This window comes from Thermoascus crustaceus (genome assembly GCF_041956765.1).
Source record: "Thermoascus crustaceus strain CBS 181.67 unplaced genomic scaffold VTN00scaffold_2, whole genome shotgun sequence".
In the NCBI taxonomy this organism is placed as follows: domain Eukaryota; kingdom Fungi; phylum Ascomycota; class Eurotiomycetes; order Eurotiales; family Thermoascaceae; genus Thermoascus; species Thermoascus crustaceus.
This window is the reverse complement of record NW_027192528.1, coordinates 2,110,006-2,132,499: the sequence shown is the minus strand read 5'-3', so window position 1 is coordinate 2,132,499 and position 22,494 is coordinate 2,110,006. Positions and strand designations below refer to the sequence as shown.

Below are 22,494 nucleotides of genomic sequence, written 5' to 3'. Positions count from 1 at the left end.
ATGGGCAGATAGATAATGGAGAGATGGATCGACGATGGAAAGCGGAGAGTGAAGCGTGACAAGAGAGGATACAGGATTTAGTGGGGGGCCGAGTTTGATCCGGCAACGCTTGACCGATTCGAGCGCCGGCGGCGCCTGACCAGAAGCTGCTGTTTGCGGAGGAGCGCGCGCCTGAGGCATTCAGCATCACTCAGGATGCGCTCTTCGAGAGAACAGTCATCATGAAATAATACTACGGTGCCCGGGGACGGAGCTCTCGAGCAGCAAGCAGCCTGAGAGCAAGCTGAGCAGAGAAGAGCATGACGTCCGCGGCCGTTCCAGCTCGCTGCTGAGGCTCTCGGCGTCTAGCCGCCGTTCTCCCGCCCCGCCGAGCCTCCGACCGCGCTGCGAGAAAACTTCAACATATCAACATCTACAACGACGATACCCTTCCCACGACCCTCAATCCGTGTTGTCGCTTCCTCCCGACACCGTCTGGTGGCCCCATCCTGTGACTGCACTCCGACCGCTGCGCGCAACAACCCCCGTCGGCCGCATCAACCATGGCTCGCAAGGCGATCGCAAAGGACCAGATCGTGAAGCTGATCGTGGGCGCCGGCCAGGCCAGCCCCAGTCCTCCCGTTGGTCCTGCGCTGGGAAGCAAAGGTGTTAAGAGCATGGACTTTTGCAAGGCAAGCTTGATCCCCCTCTTCACTTCCTCTGGCCTCAATTGGCTTGTGTAACGTGCAAGCACGATATTCCTAACGCCGACATCCAACAGGAGTTCAACGCCAGAACAGCACATATCAATCCAGGTGTCCCGATCCCCGCACGTGTGACTGTCCGTCCAGATCGCTCCTTCACCTTCGACCTACGAACGCCGACCACCTCCTGGCTGCTGCTGCAGGCCGCGGGCGTCCCAGAGCGCAAAGGCCGGATCCGTGGCGCCATGAACCCGGGACACGAGATCATTGGCAAGGTCTCGCTGAAGCACGTGTACGAGATTGCGAAGATCAAGCACTCGGAGCTGAGACTGTCTGGTCTGAGTCTCCAGGGGTTGTGTAAGAGTGTGATTGCGCAGGCCAAGTCGATGGGCATCCAGGTTGTTCCGTGAAGGATCCTCGCGTTATGCTGTCTTGCATCAATGATTGCGTTGGCGTTTGGGGGATGGGATCTGATGATTATCTTGTCTTGTACAATACGACTGCATGCTGCCCAGAAAGCTATGTACTATTCTATGACTGAGTTCCGAAATACCTTGCTTATATAGATGGCAACCAACAAGCAGAGAGCTTCCCACATGCACCTGAGGAGCGTGCAGCGCTCCGGGAGAGGCCGTCCAGGAAAGCCAATGGGGGAATCCTCCGCATGGCTGCTCCGGCTGAGCAACATGGAAGAGCTGTGCGGGGAGCATCTAGAAAAGGACACGGATAGATGCCGTGATCCAGATAGCCATCTTTGCCCCGATGGGAGCCACAGAACCCCTGGGATGAAGTGGGTAAGGAAGATCATGATGGCGCCTTTTCCCCCATCGCGCAGCTAGCAACGGATGCGGGAGTTCCGCGCGCCACAGCGATGGAGGTGCGAGTCGCTGCACCGAGCACAGGCGGCGGGCGACGGTCCAGGTCCAGACGTGCAAGCGCGCAGCTGGGTGGGTCGTGCTGGTTCATGGGATCATTGATGTGAATCTGATGGATCATGGACGTGCTTGGCCAGGAGAGATGCGCCAGCAGAAAGGTCAGAAGATTGAGCCAGAAGATCTTGCTGCGATCTCATCTCGTCTGCTCCGCGGCATTCCGACGTGGAGAGCAAAAGGTCGCTCTTCCTAACTTCCCACAGCTCGGGCTGCCGCCGCCGCCTTATCCGTCCTGCGCCCTCGCCCCCCACCAAAGCCGCCCCGACGCCTGCTCTCTGCTCTGCTCTGCTTTGCTCGCCCTCCCTCTCCAATCTCTGCCCGCATCTCGTCTTGCTATCCTCTCTCTCCCTCTCGGCCCTTTCCCCTCCCCCTCCTCCGCACGGCGCAAATTCCGTCTCTTTCGCGAGGCCGTCACAAACTCGTGGTTCGGGCTGCCCGGGACTCCCTATCTATCCAGGCTTCCGCCTTATCGAGCTTTTGCGCTCCGTCTCTACGCGTAGACGCCCCGTCGGTTATCGTCGTCTTCTCGCGCCCTCCCCCCCTCTTCACCGTCGCATTCTCCCTCGAAACGGCCCTTTTTTGCCTCCTTCGACCCAATCGGCCATCGTCCTCTGCAAATAGGGTCCCGGCAGCGCAGATCGAGGGGGATGCATCCTCGTCGTTCGTCGGCTGCTCCTGCAAGATTTCGTCCCACCTCTGACGAGCATGACGTCTGAAGCTCCCAATTCGGTCACACCCAAGGAGGACATGGCTCCTGGTATGCAATTCCTCTCCCCCCCTCCGTCTGGAAGATGACTCTTTGACCTTTTCACGTCTCGATCAGATTCTCAGGCGCCGCAGCAAGCCTCCCCGGCGCAACCCGCTGCCGAGGAGTCGACCGATTCGAAGTCTAGACCGCACGCGGGGCAACCAGCCGTCCGTTTTGCCTCAGTCAACCAGGAAATCGAACCTACGCAGTCCCTGCAAGACGCTCTTTCACCGCCTTCTGACGACAAGCAGAAGCCTGCTGACGATCTGAGCTCGGATGCCAAAGATGAGATCCGCTCGTTGGCCATGAGTCTTCAAAAGTCTCAGATGCTCCAGGAGTCCCGTCTGCGTAATTACGCTTTTGAAGCGGTCTCTCTTCCTCCGTCAAGGGTACGTCTCCCCTCGTTCGACTTCGTATCACAATTCCGGTTGGGCCGATATGGGTTATGTTTCATGACACCAACCTGGCTATCAACACTGCCTACCTCCTATACACGGTTCCCTGGAGAAAATAGGTGCTGACCAGCGGACGTATAGGTTCCTTCAGGAGATTCGAGCCTGCGTGGTCACGGAGAGGGCATTAGGACCAGTGTTGCGTCTCCCCGTACATCTCCGCCAGTTTCCGTGATGCAGTCACCGCCTCTCACACCAGCTGCTACGCACTCCCGTGAGGGCAAAGCCAGCGATAGTACAACGGCAGTGCCTGCAGCAGGCAAAGGACCGAACGATCAGTCCGTCATGACTCCTCAAACCTCCCCCCCGATCTCAAGTACCGGAAAGCATGCACCGCAGAGCGAGCCACCCTCAAGGCCTACTTCACACGAGCAGTTGTCTTCAAAACCCAGTCGTCACTCAGAGACGTCCGCGCAGCCGCGCGATGGGCAGAAACAAAAGGCACGGTTCTTCACGGGTCCGGACCCGAGCTCTCCCGACGTGAGCCCTCCCACCTCTCCGAGGCACGAAGGATGGGTGACCCCTCCCCTTCCTTCCGGAGCGATGACGCCTGTTGGCGAACCTAATGATCCATATGCACGAAGCAAGAGACCTCCTCAGCCAAAGAATCTTTCGCAGCTTGACCAGCGGTTTATTTTCGGTGGAATCGATTCGAAGCGGAAGGGACATCATTCGTCAACGTCCCTCGTCGGTCTGGGACAACGTTCAGCCAGCACCAACGATTTGAGAACGCACGACAAACGGTCGATCTTCGGCAGTAAGAAAGATCATAAACACCACAACGATGCGGGTCTGGAAGGCAAACATCACGGCTCCATGGCTGAGCTGAAGCGATTTTTCAGGATGGGACACCACAAGCATAAGCGTGCAGAGTCACCCTCTTCTTCTGCTGCTTCGAAGAAATCGAGCAAATCATCTGGGAAGGGCACACCGCATCAGATTGCACCCGTAAATGTTCCCTTTGCAGATGACCACGGTCTGCATTCCAAATACGGGAAGCTTGGAAGGGTTCTTGGATCTGGAGCAGGTGGTTCAGTGCGGCTGCTGAAACGTAGCAGCGATGGAGTTACTTTTGCTGTCAAGCAATTCAGAGATCGCCATTCCTGGGAGACAGAGAAGGAGTACTCAAAGAAGGTCACGGCCGAATTCTGTATTGGCTCCACCCTACATCACGGAAACATCATCGAGACGCTGGATATCATCCAAGAAGGAGGCCACTGGTACGAGGTTATGGAATACGCCCCCTACGACCTTTTTGCAATTGTCATGACGGGCAAGATGTCCAAAGAAGAGATAGCGTGCGCGTTCAAACAGATTCTCAGCGGAGTTGCTTATCTCCATGGGATGGGCCTGGCCCATCGTGACCTGAAACTGGACAATGTTGTCGTCAACGAGCATGGAATTATGAAACTCATCGATTTCGGGAGTGCCGTGGTCTTCCGATATCCCTTCGAAAATGATATCGTCCCAGCCTCCGGTAAGTCACTTGTCACGTTGCTCTTTTATCTGATTCATTCAACTAACAATGAGATAGGCATCGTTGGATCCGATCCCTATCTGGCTCCCGAAGTTTATGATGAGAAGAGATACGACCCTCGCCCAACGGATATCTGGTCCTTGGCAATCATATTTTGCTGCATGACTCTCCGCCGATTTCCGTGGAAGCAGCCGCGACTAAGTGACAACTCGTTCAGATTATTTGTCTCCCCGCCGACACCGGGTACACCGGTCCCAGACTCGGAACCAAGACGTCGTACGGACCAGCGACCCAAATCGACCCCTGACCTTGCTTCTATGGTCAAGGAAGAAAAGCGCATGGCCACTCCAACTGGCGAAAAGAAAGCTCCAGAACAGCAGAACGGGGTATCATCACCGACTCACCGTCATCAGCATTCACGCAGCCACAGTAAATCCCAGTCGAAGTCTGAACCCGTCACTCGTGAGGAGCAACCGCAGTCCAAGCAACGAGGAGGAGAGACAACAGGCAAAGAGGCGCCTCCTCTGCCATCGTCGTCCTCCTCAACGGGACAACGTCAGGAAGTCATCAAAGGTCCCTGGCGGTTACTGCGCATTCTGCCACGTGAAAGCAGATACATTATCGGACGCATGCTCAAGGTTGATCCGAAAGAGCGAGCCACCCTTAATGAGGTTCTCACCGACGAGTGGGTTATGAACATTCGAGTTTGCCGGCAGGAGGATAACGGTGAAATAATAAGGGCTCCTGGGCATGACCATATCCTGGAGCCTCCTTCTTCAAGTGTTCCGGTGCAAAGCAAAGCAAAGTAAATACGACGTGCTCGCCCGTATTATAATTCCATTCTGCAAACAAAGTTTCCCCTCAACACTAATTCTTTTCTTTTCTATTCACCCGATTCCCAATGATCCTGCTTTCCCTCGTGATTGTTTCAAGAGTCCCTATTCCCATGTCGCCTGTTTCCCCCTTTCGTTGCATTGTGTCGATGAGGCTGTAACATTCTTCGACTATTGGTTTTACCGTCATTCTTACCACAAGGGGAGGATTTTTTGGCGTTGGTGAGCTTTGAGCAAAATTAAAGGAAAGCGAGCGATCAGGCCTGGATTACGGGGTTTGGTTTGGTTCTTTTGGGGGTCAATCATAGATATTGGCTGCTAGATTCGCTTTGCTTTCTGTCGTCATTGAGATTTCCTATGGAACTGATAACTCGAAGAAAAGTCTTTCCTGTTCCTCCATCCATCCGCTTCGTGTTTCATCAGCAGGAAGAGAAAAAAAAATTATCACGACGGATAGATACCTTTGCATGGGTGTTGGGATGGGATTGTGCATCTGACATTTATAGACTCGGCCACACCAAGCTTGTCGGTGTTTTCTTTCATCCACTCCTTATTCGGTCTTGAGTGAGTTGACACTGGCAACTCTACATGACTACGATATATCCGCTAATCATACAGTCTTTTAATATTCCATCTTTCCCCCTGTTGAGTGATCTTGTGTTTCGATTCTAGTTTATTTCTTGGCGTTCAGATCCTTCATCTGTCTTTTGCATTAGCAGACAGGAGGCCTGACTAAGTTGTAGACCTGGGCTGAGCCGACCGGATCTGAAAGGCAGAGTGCATAGTACAGTACAGATATAGAAGCAGACTCAAATTGAAATATATTTTATATATGAATATATGTTACTATTTTTCTTGGCTTACCTTGCATCTATGTGGTGACATCTAGAATACTACAGTAGGTCGGCGTCGGACATGATCACGAGACACTGGCAGATGAAAGTCGGAGATTGCGGACTTAACTAAGATCAAAACCTGCGATAACCGGATCGAGCTCACAGTCGATGGACAAAGGAAACCCCGCGCCTTGTCGAACTGCAGCAGAAGTTCCATGTCCTTTGCTCTCCAGGATACTTTTTTGTCCCAATTGAACTGCAGTGACACCCCATTGTACGGAACAGGAGACGGCAAGGACATGTGGCTGCGATAATTTCCATCTTGCACAACGCCAAACCACCTACATAACCTGACTCAACCCACCCATGGCGGGCGCCCAAGCTGAATCGGAGCCATTGGTCTCCTCTCTCTGGACCAGGTCCCTTCTTGTATGCACTTGATCTGTCCTGCATCATCTTGCGCTCTCCTTCCGCCTAAACCCCGCTGATCTATCTTGCTTTTTGGCCTCACAGTCCGGTGCCGTCGCCGGCCTCACAGTTGACTGCTCCCTCTACCCTCTCGACACGATCAAGACCCGTCTCCAGAAATCCAGAACGTCTGTCACCGACTCGTTAACACCGCCGGAGAAACCCGCCCCTTCATCCCTCCGCCACGCGATCCGCGGCATCTACGCCGGTCTCCCATCTGTGCTCCTGGGCTCCGCTCCGTCCGCAGCATTCTTCTTTATCGTCTACGATGGCGTGAAACGCTCCGTCCTCTCCTCCTCATCATCGTCTGCATCTCCGCCAACATTCCAACAGACCTTCCTCGCACACTCCCTCGCCTCCTCGCTCGGTGAGATCGCCGCCTGCGCCGTCCGGGTCCCCACGGAAGTCATCAAGCAGCGCGCCCAGGCGGGCCTCTTCGGCGGCTCGACCCTCCTCGCGCTGAAGGACATCCTGTCCCTGCGCCATGCGGAACGCGGAGGCGGATACGTCCATGTCATCCGCGAACTGTACCGCGGGACGGGGATCACCATCGCGCGCGAGATCCCGTTCACGGTGCTCCAGTTCACCATGTGGGAGAACATGAAGGATGCGTACGCGAGGAATTACCTCCCTTCTTCTGCTTCTGCTTCGGTACCGGCCTCGACGAGCGCCCTGTTCGGTAGCATCGCGGGCGCCATCGCGGCGGGTCTGACGACCCCCCTGGACGTGATCAAGACGCGGGTCATGCTCGCGAGACGCGAGGGCGAGGGCGAGGGCCGGATCCGGGTGAGGGATGTGGTGAGGGGCATCGCGAGGGAGGAAGGGTTCATGGCCTTCTGGAGGGGGATCGCGCCAAGGGTGACGTGGATTGGGATGGGCGGGGCGATCTTTCTGGGGAGTTATCAGTGGGCGTGGAATACGCTTGAGGGGAAGGGAAGGAAGAAGGAGGAGTAGAGAAGAGAGTAGAGTAAAGAGGAGGGGGTAGGGGGGTATGTGTGATGGGCTTACGATCGGCCTGGCCTAATTCTTTTTATCATGTTATATGGGCCGCTTTCTGCTGTCTAGCAAAAGAGGGGCCTAGTGTTATGTCCTGGATCTACTTCGTAGTGGTTTCCATATAGGACAGCTTTTTTTTGCGCCTTTTGCGCGGATTTGGTTTATGTATAGATAAGAGTTGTTGATATGGATAGATAAAAAAAGAAAAACTTTTATGCCTTCGGACCTACCCATCGCTCGTAAATTCTCGTACTCTTCAATCATTACATAGACCCAATACAGATAGAGAGTAGTCAGGAACGATTGGCGGAGGAAATAATCTCACATTGAAAAAACGTCCAACTTCGATATCGGTTTCTGCTTTCAACTCAGTCGACCTTCCTCAACATCCAATTCAACTCCTTCACCTGCTCCGGGGTCAGGAGCTCATCCATCGTCTCGGGGCGCATGAAGTCGTGGTCCGCGAACTCGAACCCGGGGACGACGGTCTAGACGATCTTGATGTTAGTCAACCCAGAATTTCTCAAACTGTCAAACAAACAGTAAATAGAAAGAAACAAAAAGAGGATAGATGAGACAGACAGACCTCACTAATCAACAACCCCTCCGTCCTCCCCTCCGGATCCCCCTCCCGATCCGGCAACAGGAAACTCGCCTTGTACTTCCCCCCCTCGACGATCCACTGCAGCTTCTCCCCCTTGGAGATGTCGTGCCCGACGACGAAGGTTTCGATGCGTGCTTTTTTCTTCGACCCCTGACCCTGCTGGTTTATCACCTCATCCGCATGGATGATCACATACCGCCCCCTGCCCCGGTGAAGCGTGTGCACCGTCCGTCCCCGGTTCCGGTGGAACGCACCGAGCGGCGACCCCGGGGTGAGGTAGTAGAAGATGGTGGTGCTGGCGGAGCGGGTGGTGTTGTCTCTATCCCTGTCGTCCCGAGCCGTCACCGCGTTCTCCGGGATCTTGTACGAGCCCGAGAGGAACGGGTTCGGGATCCGCAATGGGTCGCGGTCCGTCTCGACGAAGTAGCCGCCCTCGATGTGTGGGAGGAGGTTGAGGGTTGTGATTGTGGATTGGATGGTAGGGGGTTCAGCGGGTCTTGTGTTTGTATCTGTGCCAGGGGGAGGGGAGGGGTAGAAGGGTTTGATTTGGGAGAGGGGGATGTCCATTTTGATTTTTTGGGGGTTTTGGTTTCTTCAATGGTATTTTAGGTTCTTTTTGCTTAGCAGGAAAAAGTCGAGATAATCAAGATAAGAGATGGCAACCTGCAAAATAAGCACCTCCACGATCACCCCGCGACGACTATTGGCGTCAGAACTAGACTTGGATGTTAGAATAGAGAGGTATCAATGGAGGCAAAGACCCATTGGAAGTCAGGACAGCTCAAAAAATTTAAGTCGCGGGAAACCCTTTTGAAGATCAATAATTAACCTGTATGAACTCAGATAAGCACTAAAAGTGTCAGACTTACTTGGCCGGGAATCTATGGCTGGATTCGGCTCCACCCTGCAATAAATAATGGAACTTGAAGAACACGGCATGATCCACACGTCTATGTTCTGGAAGAGTTGCAGAGACAACAGTCTATCCGAACGCGGATTATGTCAAATCTTGTCAAGAAGATGTCCATGGTTGCTGTGAATCTTGGCGTCTCTGTGTGAGAGACGTTTGCGGACAAGGCGTGCGTAGCTGTAATGGTGACGATTTGTGCGGACCACTGGGAGCTAGGTATGGAGTACAGGTGCCTGGATTAGGTAGGTAGATGTACAACAAGAGTGCGCAGGCCATTCATATGAAGAGAAATGAAGAAAACTGTATGTGAAATGTCTGAAGAGTGAATTCTTCCGTGCAATAAGACGGATGGGAAGGGGATTGTCTTCCACCCATTGGTTCCCTATCCTCATCAAAAGGGACCAGATACTGGAAAGAAAAAAAAAGACATGCTTTGAAATAAATATGTCCAGAAGAAAAAAAAATCTATACACTGGGAAGATTGCTGTTCTAGGTCCACGAGCGTTCGGTACACCGGCCCATGCTGGGTTGGAATTTTTCTGTCTATTAGACCATCGCAGTGCATGCCATTAGACATTGGATGAAAAGGTTATATCCTCACCATGAGAGCCTTGGGTTCCTATATAGGATCCGTGAGAGGATACGCAGCCGAACCTACGGTACAGTGCGGAGTGATGTACGGCCGCTGGATCGATCTGGTGCGCAAGGGACGGAGCGTTTATCGCCGCTATCTGCACAGCCTTTCCGGTAAAATGGCGCATTTCTGCCAAGATACAGAGGCTACAGACGGAATCTGCCTGAACATGGCGGAGGGACTTCCGCTGCACGCTGATCATGGAGTTCTGTATGTATGTACATGGAGGACCCCGACGCCCGAGCGCAGACCATACTCCGCAGACAGCTGCATCGAGAACGTCGTCACCGCACACGTACGCAGTACTCCGTGTAGTAGAGTCGTAGACTCGCAGTGGATAACTAGGCAGATTAATAAGGATATGGAGCATTGAGTTTGGGGTACCCCACCGCTGACAGGTTCGTGTCTGCTCTGGCAAATTGGCGCTACCCCGGCGCACATGGAGAGCTTAGTAGAGGCGGTATGCCTCGTGGCTGACACGGCTCCTTCGTGAGACGCCCGTCGAGTCCGTCGATGCTCCGCTTCGAGAGAAGGTCACCGCTTCTCACAGGCTCTCAGCGTCTGTGTCGATACCATCTGAGCGTCCAAGCCTCGTCAAGACCGTGTGTCCCTGGCGTGGCGCGCAGCCAAGTGCTCCGGACCGCGGGCTAGAGGCGCTCCATCAGTCCATCTTCTCCATGCTCCTCCGACTGACGACCTTCTTGTCCCCCCTCTTCTCGCGGACTATGTCTTCTCCAGAGACACATGGACGAGCCCCGTTTGCTCTCATGGCCGCTTCCCGCTTCTTGTCCAACGACCCGACTTCCTGAGCGCCCGGCGCCTTTGCGTGCGTACTCCGCGGACGGGCTCCGCATCTCCCATCTTGCGCCTCCACAGCTGCTCCGCTCGCTCTCTGAATTTCCCGTTGTCCGTCCTGGATGGCACGCAAATCCAGCCATCAGAGGATTAGCTATGGTGAGCCTGCGCTTCTGTCTCTCCCGCAAATCCTGGTCGCTCTGGACAATGCCCCTGCTGACTCGCGTTCTTCCGACCCAGTGCTACCTCTGCCAGATGCTCCCGGTGGCCATCGTCTAGGCGTCAATGGTCTTGCTGTCGATTCAGACAATTCCGTCCTGTGAGTCCACCGTCCTTTTCTCTGTTTGTTTCCCCTGTCAGTGTCGTCCTGGTGGGGCTGCTTTCCCCGCATCTAAGTGTTGTCACGTTTTGACAGGTCCCCATGTCTGGCGCATTGCTGACAGACGGCCGCTTTCAGGTATTCGGCCGGTCGCGATGGAGTCCTCTGTTCCTGGAATCTTGATATAAACCCTCTATCCTCATCGACTTCTACCCTCTCCTCCAGAAACCCCTCAGATTCGAGCTCGAAGACGGTCGGACCAACAACGCTTGGGCGCAAGGTTCAAGCGCACAGCCATTGGATCAACGACATCGTTCTGACGCAGAATAACTCCGCCCTCGTTTCTGGGTCGTCGGATACTACGGTGAGAGTATGGAGGCCCTTCTCGGAGACTACGGAGCTCCCTGCCTCGATCGGCAAGCATGCAGACTACGTCAAATGCCTGGCGACGCCGGGAAATAACCGTGACTGGGTTGCATCTGGCGGCTTGGACCACAAGATCTATCTCTGGGACCTCAACGGTGGGGGAGAGAAGCTGAAGATCGATGCTTCTGGAGATGATCGCACCGCAAAAGGGTCAGTTTATGCGTTGGGAGCTGTGGGCTCCGTTCTAGCCAGCGGTGGGCCGGAAAGCGTAGTCAGGGTGTGGGATCCCAAGTCTGGCAAACTTATCACCAAATTCGTTGGTCATACAGACAATGTCCGGGATATTCTGATCAATGAGGATGGAGATAAAATCATGACTGCGTCGTCTGACCAGACAATCAAGGTGTGGTCTCTGACGGCTGGGAGATGCATGCACACGTTGACCATGCACAATGATAGCGTCTGGTCGCTTTATTCGGATCACCCGCAACTGTCGGTCTTCTACTCCAGCGATCGTTCTGGCCTCGTTGCAAAGACCGACACTAGAAATTCTCCCGACATTGATCAGGGGATATGCGTCGCGGCACTCCAGGAGCATGATGGGGTGGTCAAGGTTGTGGCCGCTGGCGATCATATCTGGACTGCGACACCGAAGTCGAGTATAAACCGCTGGAGCGATATCGATACCACGGCAGAGATTGAACCCCCGCCAGCAACGCATCGCCACAGCATTGGCCCTATTTCTGGCCTGAGCGACTCGCCGCCGGAGTCACCAACTACTGCCACGGCGCCTACGACAAACGGATATCCTAAGAAGATACCCCACAACTCTGTCTTGCTGCTATCTAACACTTCGATGTTCCCAACGCGTGATCCTGAGGGCGCAACGATATACTCCGTTACGAGCGGACGGAAGACTGAGATAGTCGAAAACGATCTTGGCCTTGTACTACCGCTACAGACATCACCGGAAGAGACAATAGAGGGCCAGCATGGGTTGATCAAGTACTTGATGTTGAACGACAGGAAACGCACACTCACACAAGACACCGCCGGAGAAGTAGTCTTGTGGGATCTCTTGAGGGTAAGGTTTATGGAGTACATTGATTTCGAGACGTTCTGCTGATGCTTGTTTTGTAGTGCGTCCCAATTAAGTCTTTTGGGAAGCGTCACCTCGAGGACGTTGCATCCGAGGTTAACACCATGGAGAGCGTCGCCCACTGGTGTACTCTTGATATCCGGACGGGTAGGCTTTCGGTTATTTTGGAGCTCAATCGATGCTTCGATGCCGAAGTATATGCAGATGAAGCGAATCTTCCTGACCAACTTGAGTTTCGAGAAGACCAGAGGAGTACGTTCCCATGTTTTGAAGCGATCTTAACGCTCTCCTAGCAGACACTAACGATGTTTGATAGTAAACCTTGGAAAGTGGGTTTGCGTTGGCTTTTTGCGCCTCTAGTCGATGAGGAGATTAAGCGTGACGGTCAGTATCGTAAGTTGGCCGCAGCAAAGGCAGAAGAGCGGAGTCGACTTCGATCGAAAGCGCCAGGGCCCATAGATATCCCTCCTGCGGACGCTTTTCGAACGTCTAATTCCGCAATGGCGACACCCCGTCCCGCGAACGGGTCGTATGGAACGGTTACCACACCCGGCCTTGGCATTGGGTTCGCTAGTCCTGGAGCGATGAGATCTTCATCGAACACATACCTCGGTTCTCCACTTTTTACGACGGAGGAAGAAGGTTCCAATCCAGGTGTACAGCGGCAAAGCCAGGATGTGACTAGACGCTCCTCGTCCGAAAGGTCGAGTGACTATTTCTCCCCGAATGCAAATCTGCAGACAACAGACCCGGACAAAACTCCGATGTCTCCCGAGGATTTCACGGCTCTTCCGCAGTCCCCTGTAGAGCCGGAGAAAGAGGAACGGAAAAAGAGCGGGGGGTCCTTGTTTGGAAAGAAGTTCCGAATGGACTTTCAGAAGAAGCTTGGGCGGAGCTCATCGGATGTTAAGCCTCCAGTACAAGAGGAGAAGGCTGAGGAATCTGATAAATCATCGGAAAAGGAGGAGAAGGTATTCGAGAACAACCTCGGTGGTGTTGTCGAAAGAATCAGGCACGAGTACGATGAGTTTCTCGCTGCAAACCCCGGGCAAACATTGATGACTTTGATTGCGCCAAGCGAAGAAAGTGAGACGCCGGTCTTGGAAATACCACCCCACACTTCGATCCTTATTCAGGAAGAATCTGGAGATTCCGCGGTGGCCGCCGATCTTTATCGGGGATCCGTCGGCACTGTTGGTGAGGAGGTGGACAAGCTTGAGAAGTCTGTGCCACTGTGGCTTGGGGAGCTTCTACTGAAGGTACCGTAGTACGATGCAGACATCAATGCAGTAACTAATGACTTTACAGAATCAAATCCCAGAGAAGGATGTGATCAAAGTGGCGTTCACATTGAAACCATATGGGGACCTTCTGCCTCAGGTCGTAAAGCCGGATGGGTATGTACCATGGCGAGATCGATAAATCACGTCCACAAGAAAATAAGCTGACATATACTTCAAGGCCCAATAACAATAGCTCTCGCTTGAACGCCAACCGCATGCTCCGCGCAAAGAAGATCCTCGCTTACATCGCCGAGCGGATCGACCCACCGAATCAAGATGAGCCAGAGGAGGGTGCAATGAAACCAGAGGAATATTTAGATCTTTATTGCCAGAACACTGTATGTCTCAGCCACAGCAATTCTACATCAGAATCAGACGGATGCTGACACGAACTTTGCCTAGCTGATCCCTCCTAACATGACGCTGGCAACGATCCGCGCACATATCTGGCGATCATCAGGCGATATGGTCTTATTCTACAAGGCCAATGGAAAGAAAGAAATCCCAACATCCAGGTTCCTCAAGGATGATGGCGTAGGGGATGACACCGAACTACTCGGAGTTGACAAGCGTCCGTCGGACGTAGGAAACAGCCCAGAGAATGGAAGCGCTCCCTCGGGGAGTCTGCGTTCAGTGGCTGGCTCGGGATCTGCACCTGCTTCTACATCACCTTCAGTCACAGGTCTTTGATGACATCTTCGCTTTGGTCCGAATGTCCTCTTGCATGGTGCGCGTTGGAATGGAAGGAAATGTAAGTTTATTGGGTAGGGCGTGTTATTTCCCAAAGCGAAGTTTAGGTGTTCGATTCTCTGTCCATATTGGATGTCATTGATTGCATGGATGATGGAAAAGGTGTATATTCTTGCCTTGTCTTTTGTGTGTCCCGTTCCTCTTTCTTTAGTTCTATTGATGAGGGTTACTACTTGCTACCTGGAACGGGTCCAACACTCCGCCCTTTGGAAAGGGACCGGGTTGGGAAAGGACGTATCGATATCATGGTGTGTTGCTGATTGCAGCCAACTTAGGGTATTGGCAGAAATCACTGGAAATTCTGGACCCTTGACGGAGTAAAGGCAGCAGCAGCTGTATTCTCACCTGGAGTTAATTGCGTATAATTCTAACATTCTCGTAGAGTGCTTGGTTTAATCATTGCAGTTAGAATTAGTAGTATATTAGGCCCCGAGCATTTTAAGAATGCATTAATGAATATCGGAGCAGGTATGCAGTAGCAAGGAAGTCTAATAATCAATAGTAATAATGTATACATCTCCCTAAATTTACGAGTCGTATTAGACACTCACGTTGGTCCTGCTATATTGATTCAATGAAACCCGCGGCCGCAGTCCGTCCGACCGCCGCCAAGAATCTGGAGATCGGTTTTCCCCGAACAAGGATCTACCACCACCCTCCTACGAGCACCTGTGCCATGGGTTCTACGGACCATCACATCACTCTCCACGCGGATTCAGTCAATGGCCGGGGCATTTGTCTGCCGTCAGAATGGTAGTGGAGCCATATCCGCGACGCAGTTCCTCGGCGCGTTCCAGCAAGCATGGGCCGGATCGCGGGTGACGGGTCTTGGTACTACTAGATCTCTGCCGCGCAGATTGGGTGCGTAACCATCCCCTGTTTGGAAAAGGATATATATCCATGACGTATATGTTTGAATTTATGCTCTGTGAAAGAAATATCTGGCTGACATACAGGACATCTGTCTGTCCATTGCGATGATGCAGGCATCGCAGTCAGCGGCGGAGCAGACTCGATGGCCCTGGCTTATCTGTGTAAACAGTTGGTGTTGAAGAAGACGCTGCTTGTGGATGACGATGATGATGGTTATGGCTTCACCGTCAAGGCGTTCGTCGTTGACCACAAGGCCCGCGAGGAAAGCAGTAGAGAAGCTCGTACCGTTGCGGGGTGGTTGAGGGATATCGGTAGGAAATTTTATTGAATTGACTGATTTCATATTTACCATTACCTTGTGCTTTCTTCTAACATCTTGTACAGGCATATCAACATCCATCCTCGAGCTCGAATGGCCCTCACCGGACTCCGTGTCCAAGTTGTCGGCCTTCGAGACGCACGCTCGCCGGTTGCGGTTCCAGGCCCTGGGTCAGGCCTGCAGGGACAACCGGATCGAGACCCTCCTGATGGGCCACCACCGCGACGACAACGTCGAGACGACCCTCTGGAGACTCTGCTCCGGGGCCAGGGGGGCCGGGTTGACCGGTATCCCGCAGGTGGCTCGCATCCCGGAGTGCCATGGGCTGTATGGCGTGTCGGAGAGTGGGTTGGTTGCTGTTCTTAGGGGGAAGCAGTTGATATCATCGTCATCCTCGTCAGAAGGAGGAGGAGGAGGGCGAAAAGATCGTCCCCCTCTCCGTGTCGACGAGAGCAAAAACGAAGCATACATGCATCTGAATATACACTCTCCCCAGCAAGAAAATAGGGAGAATATCATCAAAGACACCCTCCCAACCGCCACCGGCGGCATTTTCATCTGCCGTCCCCTCCTCTCCGTCCCCAAGACCCGACTCATCGACACCTGCAACGAAAACAACATCCCCTTCGTCACTGACCCCACGAACTTCGACCCAACCCTCACCCCGCGGAACGCGATCCGGAGCCTCCTCTCATCGAAGAGGCTGCCGCGCGCCCTCGAACCCCCCTCCATCCTGTCCCTGATCCAGCGGAGTCAGGATCTGGTGCGGGAGGCGTCGGAGGCGTCAGATCAGCTTCTGAAGGAGTGTCGCCTGCTCGAGTTTAACGGGAGAGCTGGGGCGATGCTAGTTCGGTTTCCATCTTCACCCGAACAGACAGAAGATGCAGCTGGTGATGAGAAGACTTCCCGAACCTGCAAGATCCAAATCCAAGCCATGACCCTCCGCCGCATCACGGAGCTGATCTCGCCGTTTCCCGAGAACCATTTCCCGCTTAAGAGCTTTGAGAAGTTCGTCGAGCGCGTTTTTCCTTCCGACCATCATTATCATCATCATCATCCTCCTCCTCTGAAGACGCAGCAACGACGACAGGCCTTCACCGTTGGCGGCGTCATGTTTCGTCCGGTGGTGAATACTACTACTAATGATGATAATAACGATGCCGACACCACCTGGCTCCTATCCAGACAACCCTACATGCGGCACCGCCTACCGGAAGTGCGCCTCGATGTACCCGTACCCGTCCCGCAACAGCAGCAGGACAGGGCAGAAGGACCGGACTACAACTACACGCCCTGGACCCTCTGGGACAATCGGTACTGGCTCCGTCTGAAGCTGGTTCCGAACCGAAACCAACAGCACAGAGACGCTGCTACTGGGGTGGCAGACAAGTCTCACCCACAACCTCCAAATACAACCACAACCATCCCAATCACCATCCGCCCCTTCCAACCAACCGATCTCCAGAAAATCCATCAATCTCTCAAGCAATCAGACTCATCGAATCCCTCTTCGATGGATATGGATTCATTACAATCGAAACTCTCCCACTCAGCGCCCGGGCATATCCGCTTCACCTTGCCCATGTTGACAACAACAGAGCAACCGCTCGCGCTGCCAACACTGGACATCCGCATACCTGCTACAGATAATTTGACAATTATGAGCAATCACGGGTCTTTCTGGTCTGTAAAATGGCAATGGACTTATAAAATGATTGACCCGGAGGTGTTGAGACTGATGGGCTGGTTGGAAGATTGCGAAACGATAACCCCAGAATAAACTGGGTCTGGGCCTTTTGTATATGTACATGTACAGTAACATTATTATTAATGGTTGGTGGTACTTATATTTTCGTAACTACCTAATCTACTCTAGATACCGGACCTATACGACATAAAATGAGGGTCGCTTGGGCGCCATGGAGAAAGGGATACTCGACAGGTGGATAAAGGAAAGGTTTTGGTATCTTCAGAATAGAGAGAAATAGAGAAAGACATTATTCATAGCCCTGCATAATAAGGCAGGCTTGTGGACCAGTGACAATATGCTTGACTCCAGGAAAGGAAATACGAGAATGTGTTCGACTGCTGTAGCACGGACGCTACGACCATAAACGCCCAGGCAATAACCATCAGTTGACCAAAGAGCTCACCAAGTCCATATCCTGAACCCATACGGAAAAAGAGACAGAAATGAGAGTGGGGGGAGGAAGGGTGCACCTGAGATTAGGGATAGGCGGCCAGCCATGTGACTCGGTGGCTTTGGCTCACTCGCCTTTAACGGGACCACCGTCAACCTGTTGAGCTTTCAGACCACCTATTTCCCTCTTCAGTCTCAGGTTTTCTTTCTTCACCCTTCCCACCTCCTCTAATGCTTCCCTGAGCTGAGTCTTTAAAGACTCTTCGCCCTCTCCAGCTCTCACATCTTTCACGATTTTGCTAAGCTCTGCATTGAAACGGTCATAGAGTGCCTCGTTCTCAGCACTAGCTTCACGATACAGCTCGTCCAGCTTCTTGACCCGCCTCTCGCTAACGATCAGAGATGTCTCCAGGTCTTTCTCCAGGGCAGCGGTTCGATTCTCAAGGTCTGTAGTCAAAGTCGAGAGTCTGGATTCAAGATTGCGGACACGAGTCATGAGGGTCGCAGCGACGCTCGACGCGGCAGGCTTCGTGTTGGACCCGGCTGTAGACGAGGGCTGAAGCTTCAGTGCGGATATCTCATCGCTAATGAGTGCAAGTTCAGCTTGAAAGCTCGCCTCCACGGACGCATGTGCCTTCTTTTCGTTCTGAAGACGCTCACGCAGCTGCTGTCTGTTAGCACTTTGTGCACACAAAAGAGGGTAGAAAAACAAGTACCTTCTGGGGGCTGTGCATTCGAAGCTTGTACGGCTTCTGGGGAGAGGACGAAGGCTGCTGCCGTTTTACCAGGGATTCAGGTCGGTTTGTTAGCGCAGAACGCTCTTTGAGCCCAGTACCGTCGATCCTCTTTTTCAGGCTCTGTTCGGGCGATACTGGCCCATCCGTTTTCTTGTTGATTGCTCTTTCTGTCAACGTCGACCTGGATTGGACGTTTTCTTTACGACTGGTGCGGGTGGGAGAATCTCGTGAAGGTGATCCGGTACCGTGGCTGCTTGGTGGTCTTCCTTGCCCCGGCTGTGGAGGGGTCTTTGGGGTGGTAGACCTGAGCGGCTGAATAGGAGAGAGGCCTTGGGTTTCGGAGTGAGACGATGCAGGTCTCAAATCAGAGAGAGAGCTCCGACGCTTCCTCCTGGATCTGGGACGTTCGCTGTTGGATAACCCTTCCCCATCGGGGCTCAAAGGAGGATTGTCGTAAGCACTGTCTGCCCGATCAAGCTGTTCGTCCGAGTGAAATGCACCATATACACCCGGGCGATCTCGAGAGGGCGGACGCAATTGACGTGCCAGTCGAGTGTCCATATCTGTCGATTTTGACCGAAGCAGTGAGCTTTTGGGAGTGCTTGATTCGGAGTCGGCGACGGATCCCCTGGTTTTGCTGCTCAACGTTCGAAGGATGGAAGAAACCTTGCTTTCTGCTTCTGATTTTGAGTTTTCGCGGTTCAGTCCAAACCCAAAACGCCTTCGAAAGGAGGACGTATTTGAGCTCATCGAACCTGCACTAGAAGACTGGGTCTTACTCAACAAGCCGCTGGGATCGCTGACAAGACCGCCCTCTACGGAAGAACCGACGGGCGTAGACTCGTCGAAAAGATAGTCAAAATCGTCAACAAGACGATCCAAAAGGGAGACATACTGCATGGGATCGCCATCCACCGTTAGGACTTCCGCGAAGGCGGCCGTCAAAGCACCTCGGTCGCCGTCATTTCCGGAGGCGTCCAGCAATTCGGCAAGAAGTCGCACCATCGCAGCGAGGGCACGCCGGTTTTGGGGGCTCATCTCTCCGAGCGTATGTCGGAAGGCATCTTCAAAATTCCCCGGAATCATGGAATCGAACTCGCGCTGGATCAATTTCAATGCGGACGGCGCAATTACTGGGCCAATATGGTCTCTCCATGCGTTGGACATGAATGTCTCAAAGGCCACGAACAGAATGTCAACGGGAACTTCAGCAGCGGCTTGGATCCTCCCAGGATCCTCGAGTAGAACATTGTAGAGCTCATTGACTACAGCCCTGTCCACGTGTTCCCTCGCTCGAAGTGTACGGCCAACGATGTTTCCGCTTCTGGATTGCAGCGCAAGAATATATGCCGTGAATGTCTGTTCCAGAAGTTTGAGGTGGTCGTCCAGGTGCTTGGAAGCCGGTCCAACCACAGATATCCGAAAATGTGAGGACTCATCTTGGGAAGTCGAAGATGCAGAGGTTGCCGGTCGCACCGTGTTGGCCTTGGGAGGGGACATTTTCGGAATATCGCCCAGCAGAATGGCGGAAGCTGAAGATGATTTTGAATGTCCGGGACGATACTCCTTCGACTTTTCCCCGCCCCAAAGTGTGGAAAGCAGTTTCGATGGTGAAGGAGGTCGGAAGCCGCGGGGAACTTTTGCCTGTGACAAAAGCTGACTGGCGACGCAGCGGAGGATATCGAAGTTTGTGCAGATGATGGGCTCCGTTACGACGGGGTTCCTAGGATGATGTAACGGCGCGAGAAGATAATATACTGGATTTGTCAGTCTTTGTTATACCCAAAGGGATATTCAAACCTACGTCTCCTCGAGAGGACGTGGATGAAATCATCCACTGCCACAGTGTCCGTGGTGGAAACGCCAACGATGGAATCAATGTCCACCTTGTATTCGTCCTCGCTAGGCGATGATACCGAAATGATCACCTCCAGATCAGAGCTACTGAGCGTCTTGGTGCGAATCGGCTTCGGGACATCGAAGACGATTCTGATATTCGACGCCCCAGATCTGTTCATTGTACCGCTCTGATCCTCCTCGAAAACGGATGCCAAGATCCCAATGTGTCCAAAGGTTCCCGCAGGACTCCTGAGGGTCCATTTTCCATTTTCTCGTTCCTGCTCGGAGAATCTTCCCTCTATTTTCGCTTTCAAGATCTCTTCGATCAATCGATTGGCTCGTCCGTCGTACATGCCCGATAATTCCAGCGCATGCACGGACATCCCATCGGATTGACCAACCTGGGATGTTCTCACAGCAGGGATGAGATATAGCACGCGTCCACAGGCAGATTGCATAAAACGGACATCATTGAGATCAAATGCTTGTGCAAAGCTCAGTTCCCCTGGTGCCACTGTCCCCGATGACTCGTTCACAGAGGTGGCCGGGTTATCAACTTCAGCTAGCAAACCGCGAGCAGTGGCCCTGCTTCCGGGCTCTTTAGCCAGTAAAACCAGGCAATTCTTGTAGAGCAGCATGACTGCTGAACTGGGACCTAGCGGCTGTGCGTCGATTCGATATGGCGGTGGTATTTCGTTGAAGTCGACCGCCGTGATTAACCGGCCGGCAGGGGAGACGGAGGACGGCCACCCGTCGACCAGATTCTTCAACCGCTCGATGCTCTGCGAATAATCAACCGACGAGTTGTCCAAGGAACAAATGTCCTTGATTATATCTCGAGCTTTAAGGAATGGTCTAACGGCCGGGTGGACTAGGGGAAGATTGCTGGTCATCGTGTCAATTAAGAGACTATATCGTGGAAGTCGTTGGACAGGTTCCATTAAAAGAGAACGTAATTTCTGCTCTCCAGCGTCGTACACCCGCTTCGAGAAGCTGGAATTGTTGTCCTTCAAGAAGCTGTTCAGTGTCTGGGTGAATCCAGTATGGGCACGCATGTAATCCGCATAAGGTTTGGAAAACCGTGGAAACCACTCTAGGAGGGCATTCGCGAATGCGATTACGCCAAGGGGATCTTTGCCTTCCTTCATGGAGATCCTGCTCGAGACAGACGACTGAAGGTCCGTGTCTTCGGATATATCTGCAATGGCGTCTTTCTCTGTCTCCTCGAGCACTTGACGGATCACATCCAAAAAGCCCATGTTGGTCTCCAGGATTTCATTCAAGCACGGTGGGAACAGCGCGGCGAGAGAAGACTCATCAGGACTCGTGCTGGACACTGTCTTGGCCTTAGCCTTGCGCCGGAATTCTTCCACCACATTATGCACCAGGTCGTAGATCTTGGCTACATATCTCTCCTCCGTGTCGACCACCTCGCACATGGCCAGGCGCAGGGATTCCTTTTGAATCTTGGTGAATAGCTTGGACTTGCTGAGGTTCGTCGGTTGGGACGGTGCTCGTCGGAGGCGCGACGTGGGCAGGAAAATAGGATCTCCGAGAGACCGTATGAGAGGCGTGAACCTCCCATACTGGTGGTCGGACACATCAGCGTCAATGGAGGAGTCCTGGTCGTCGTTCTGTCGCGGAGGCTGTATCGTCCCGGCGGGCAGCACGACATCCACATCGATCCATGGAACCTTCCGCTCCCGATAAGCTTCGCGGACGTCGCGAATGATGTCCGACGCGTTCTCCACCTTGGTCATCCGGTTCGCGAGATCCGCCGCGTGCATCTCGTCGAACATCTTGGGGATCCTCCCGCCTGGCCTCCCGGACCGCGCCATATTCGAGAGGTACATCTTGGCGGGGTCCGACAGCTCTGCAAAGTACTTGAGCAGACTGACCGCCAGACCACGACACACCTCATCACCCTGCTTCTCGCGCGGCAGGTGATGGACCGCAGCATATAACGGCGCAGCGGGGGAGACGGTGATTCGAGGGTAGCTCTGGAAGCCGGCGGGGGAGAAGATATGAGCCTGGATACGCGAGCTGCTGACGGTGGCGTTGGCAGTCGCGACGGGGCCGTAGAACACGAGGATCGACGACAGGCACGAGTCGACAGCGTGGTAGAGCGCGAGCTGCTCCAGCGGCAGGTCCGCCGGCGAGCTCCCGAGGGTCGCCATGGCCGTGGGCTGGACGAGGAGGAGGAGAACGAGGGACGAGAACGAGGGAAGACGGTGAGGGTCAGGCAGCGCCTGGTGGCAGAGGGCAAGGGCTCAACCGCGGCGGACGGACGGCGGCATGGGCCGAGCTCGAGATAGTAACTTCAAAACGACTTCTGCTCACGAGGGACGACGAAACGCGTCGTGCCATGTGAGATGAGGAGCAGCCCAGACGGATCTCATGG

At 53.6% G+C, this 22,494-nt stretch overlaps 11 protein-coding genes across 11 annotated transcripts; 8 read left to right on the top strand and 3 right to left on the bottom strand.

Moving 5' to 3' along the window:
- Nucleotides 1-542: 542 nt before the first annotated feature.
- On the top strand, nt 543-1,093 carry VTN00DRAFT_4311 (mitochondrial 54S ribosomal protein uL11m; the record flags this gene model as incomplete). The annotated part of the gene is made up of 2 exons (XM_069430726.1): nt 543-671; nt 761-1,093. The coding sequence occupies 2 exons, from the start codon at nt 543-545 to the stop codon at nt 1,091-1,093; spliced, it is 462 nt and encodes a 153-aa protein (XP_069289832.1).
- A 237-nt stretch (nt 1,094-1,330) lies between these two features.
- Nucleotides 1,331-2,115, top strand: VTN00DRAFT_4310 (uncharacterized protein; the record flags this gene model as incomplete). The annotated part of the gene is made up of 3 exons (XM_069430725.1): nt 1,331-1,477; nt 1,553-1,630; nt 1,696-2,115. 3 exons carry the CDS (start codon nt 1,331-1,333, stop codon nt 2,113-2,115), a joined length of 645 nt encoding a protein of 214 aa, XP_069289831.1.
- A 205-nt stretch (nt 2,116-2,320) lies between these two features.
- VTN00DRAFT_4309 (uncharacterized protein) lies at nt 2,321-5,101 on the top strand (the record flags this gene model as incomplete). The annotated part of the gene is made up of 4 exons (XM_069430723.1): nt 2,321-2,372; nt 2,439-2,752; nt 2,900-4,292; nt 4,350-5,101. 4 exons carry the CDS (start codon nt 2,321-2,323, stop codon nt 5,099-5,101), a joined length of 2,511 nt encoding a protein of 836 aa, XP_069289830.1.
- A 58-nt stretch (nt 5,102-5,159) lies between these two features.
- On the bottom strand, nt 5,160-5,618 carry VTN00DRAFT_4308 (uncharacterized protein; the record flags this gene model as incomplete). Its single annotated transcript, XM_069430722.1, has 2 exons — nt 5,160-5,388; nt 5,587-5,618. 2 exons carry the CDS (start codon nt 5,616-5,618, stop codon nt 5,160-5,162), a joined length of 261 nt encoding a protein of 86 aa, XP_069289829.1.
- A 709-nt stretch (nt 5,619-6,327) lies between these two features.
- On the top strand, nt 6,328-7,383 carry VTN00DRAFT_4307 (uncharacterized protein; the record flags this gene model as incomplete). The annotated part of the gene is made up of 2 exons (XM_069430721.1): nt 6,328-6,390; nt 6,475-7,383. The coding sequence occupies 2 exons, from the start codon at nt 6,328-6,330 to the stop codon at nt 7,381-7,383; spliced, it is 972 nt and encodes a 323-aa protein (XP_069289828.1).
- A 410-nt stretch (nt 7,384-7,793) lies between these two features.
- Nucleotides 7,794-8,596, bottom strand: VTN00DRAFT_4306 (uncharacterized protein; the record flags this gene model as incomplete). Its single annotated transcript, XM_069430720.1, has 2 exons — nt 7,794-7,913; nt 8,012-8,596. 2 exons carry the CDS (start codon nt 8,594-8,596, stop codon nt 7,794-7,796), a joined length of 705 nt encoding a protein of 234 aa, XP_069289827.1.
- A 945-nt stretch (nt 8,597-9,541) lies between these two features.
- On the top strand, nt 9,542-10,382 carry VTN00DRAFT_4305 (uncharacterized protein; the record flags this gene model as incomplete). The annotated part of the gene is made up of 2 exons (XM_069430719.1): nt 9,542-9,787; nt 10,068-10,382. The coding sequence occupies 2 exons, from the start codon at nt 9,542-9,544 to the stop codon at nt 10,380-10,382; spliced, it is 561 nt and encodes a 186-aa protein (XP_069289826.1).
- Nucleotides 10,383-10,490: 108 nt separating this feature from the next.
- On the top strand, nt 10,491-12,512 carry VTN00DRAFT_4304 (uncharacterized protein; the record flags this gene model as incomplete). The annotated part of the gene is made up of 5 exons (XM_069430718.1): nt 10,491-10,527; nt 10,609-10,687; nt 10,826-12,137; nt 12,194-12,404; nt 12,469-12,512. 5 exons carry the CDS (start codon nt 10,491-10,493, stop codon nt 12,510-12,512), a joined length of 1,683 nt encoding a protein of 560 aa, XP_069289825.1.
- A 140-nt stretch (nt 12,513-12,652) lies between these two features.
- Nucleotides 12,653-14,125, top strand: VTN00DRAFT_4303 (uncharacterized protein; the record flags this gene model as incomplete). Its single annotated transcript, XM_069430717.1, has 4 exons — nt 12,653-13,411; nt 13,461-13,549; nt 13,614-13,773; nt 13,838-14,125. 4 exons carry the CDS (start codon nt 12,653-12,655, stop codon nt 14,123-14,125), a joined length of 1,296 nt encoding a protein of 431 aa, XP_069289824.1.
- A 782-nt stretch (nt 14,126-14,907) lies between these two features.
- Nucleotides 14,908-17,157, top strand: VTN00DRAFT_4302 (uncharacterized protein; the record flags this gene model as incomplete). The annotated part of the gene is made up of 3 exons (XM_069430716.1): nt 14,908-15,046; nt 15,142-15,369; nt 15,443-17,157. 3 exons carry the CDS (start codon nt 14,908-14,910, stop codon nt 17,155-17,157), a joined length of 2,082 nt encoding a protein of 693 aa, XP_069289823.1.
- A 487-nt stretch (nt 17,158-17,644) lies between these two features.
- On the bottom strand, nt 17,645-22,270 carry VTN00DRAFT_4301 (uncharacterized protein; the record flags this gene model as incomplete). The annotated part of the gene is made up of 3 exons (XM_069430715.1): nt 17,645-18,181; nt 18,234-20,011; nt 20,059-22,270. The coding sequence occupies 3 exons, from the start codon at nt 22,268-22,270 to the stop codon at nt 17,645-17,647; spliced, it is 4,527 nt and encodes a 1,508-aa protein (XP_069289822.1).
- Nucleotides 22,271-22,494: the final 224 nt, after the last annotated feature.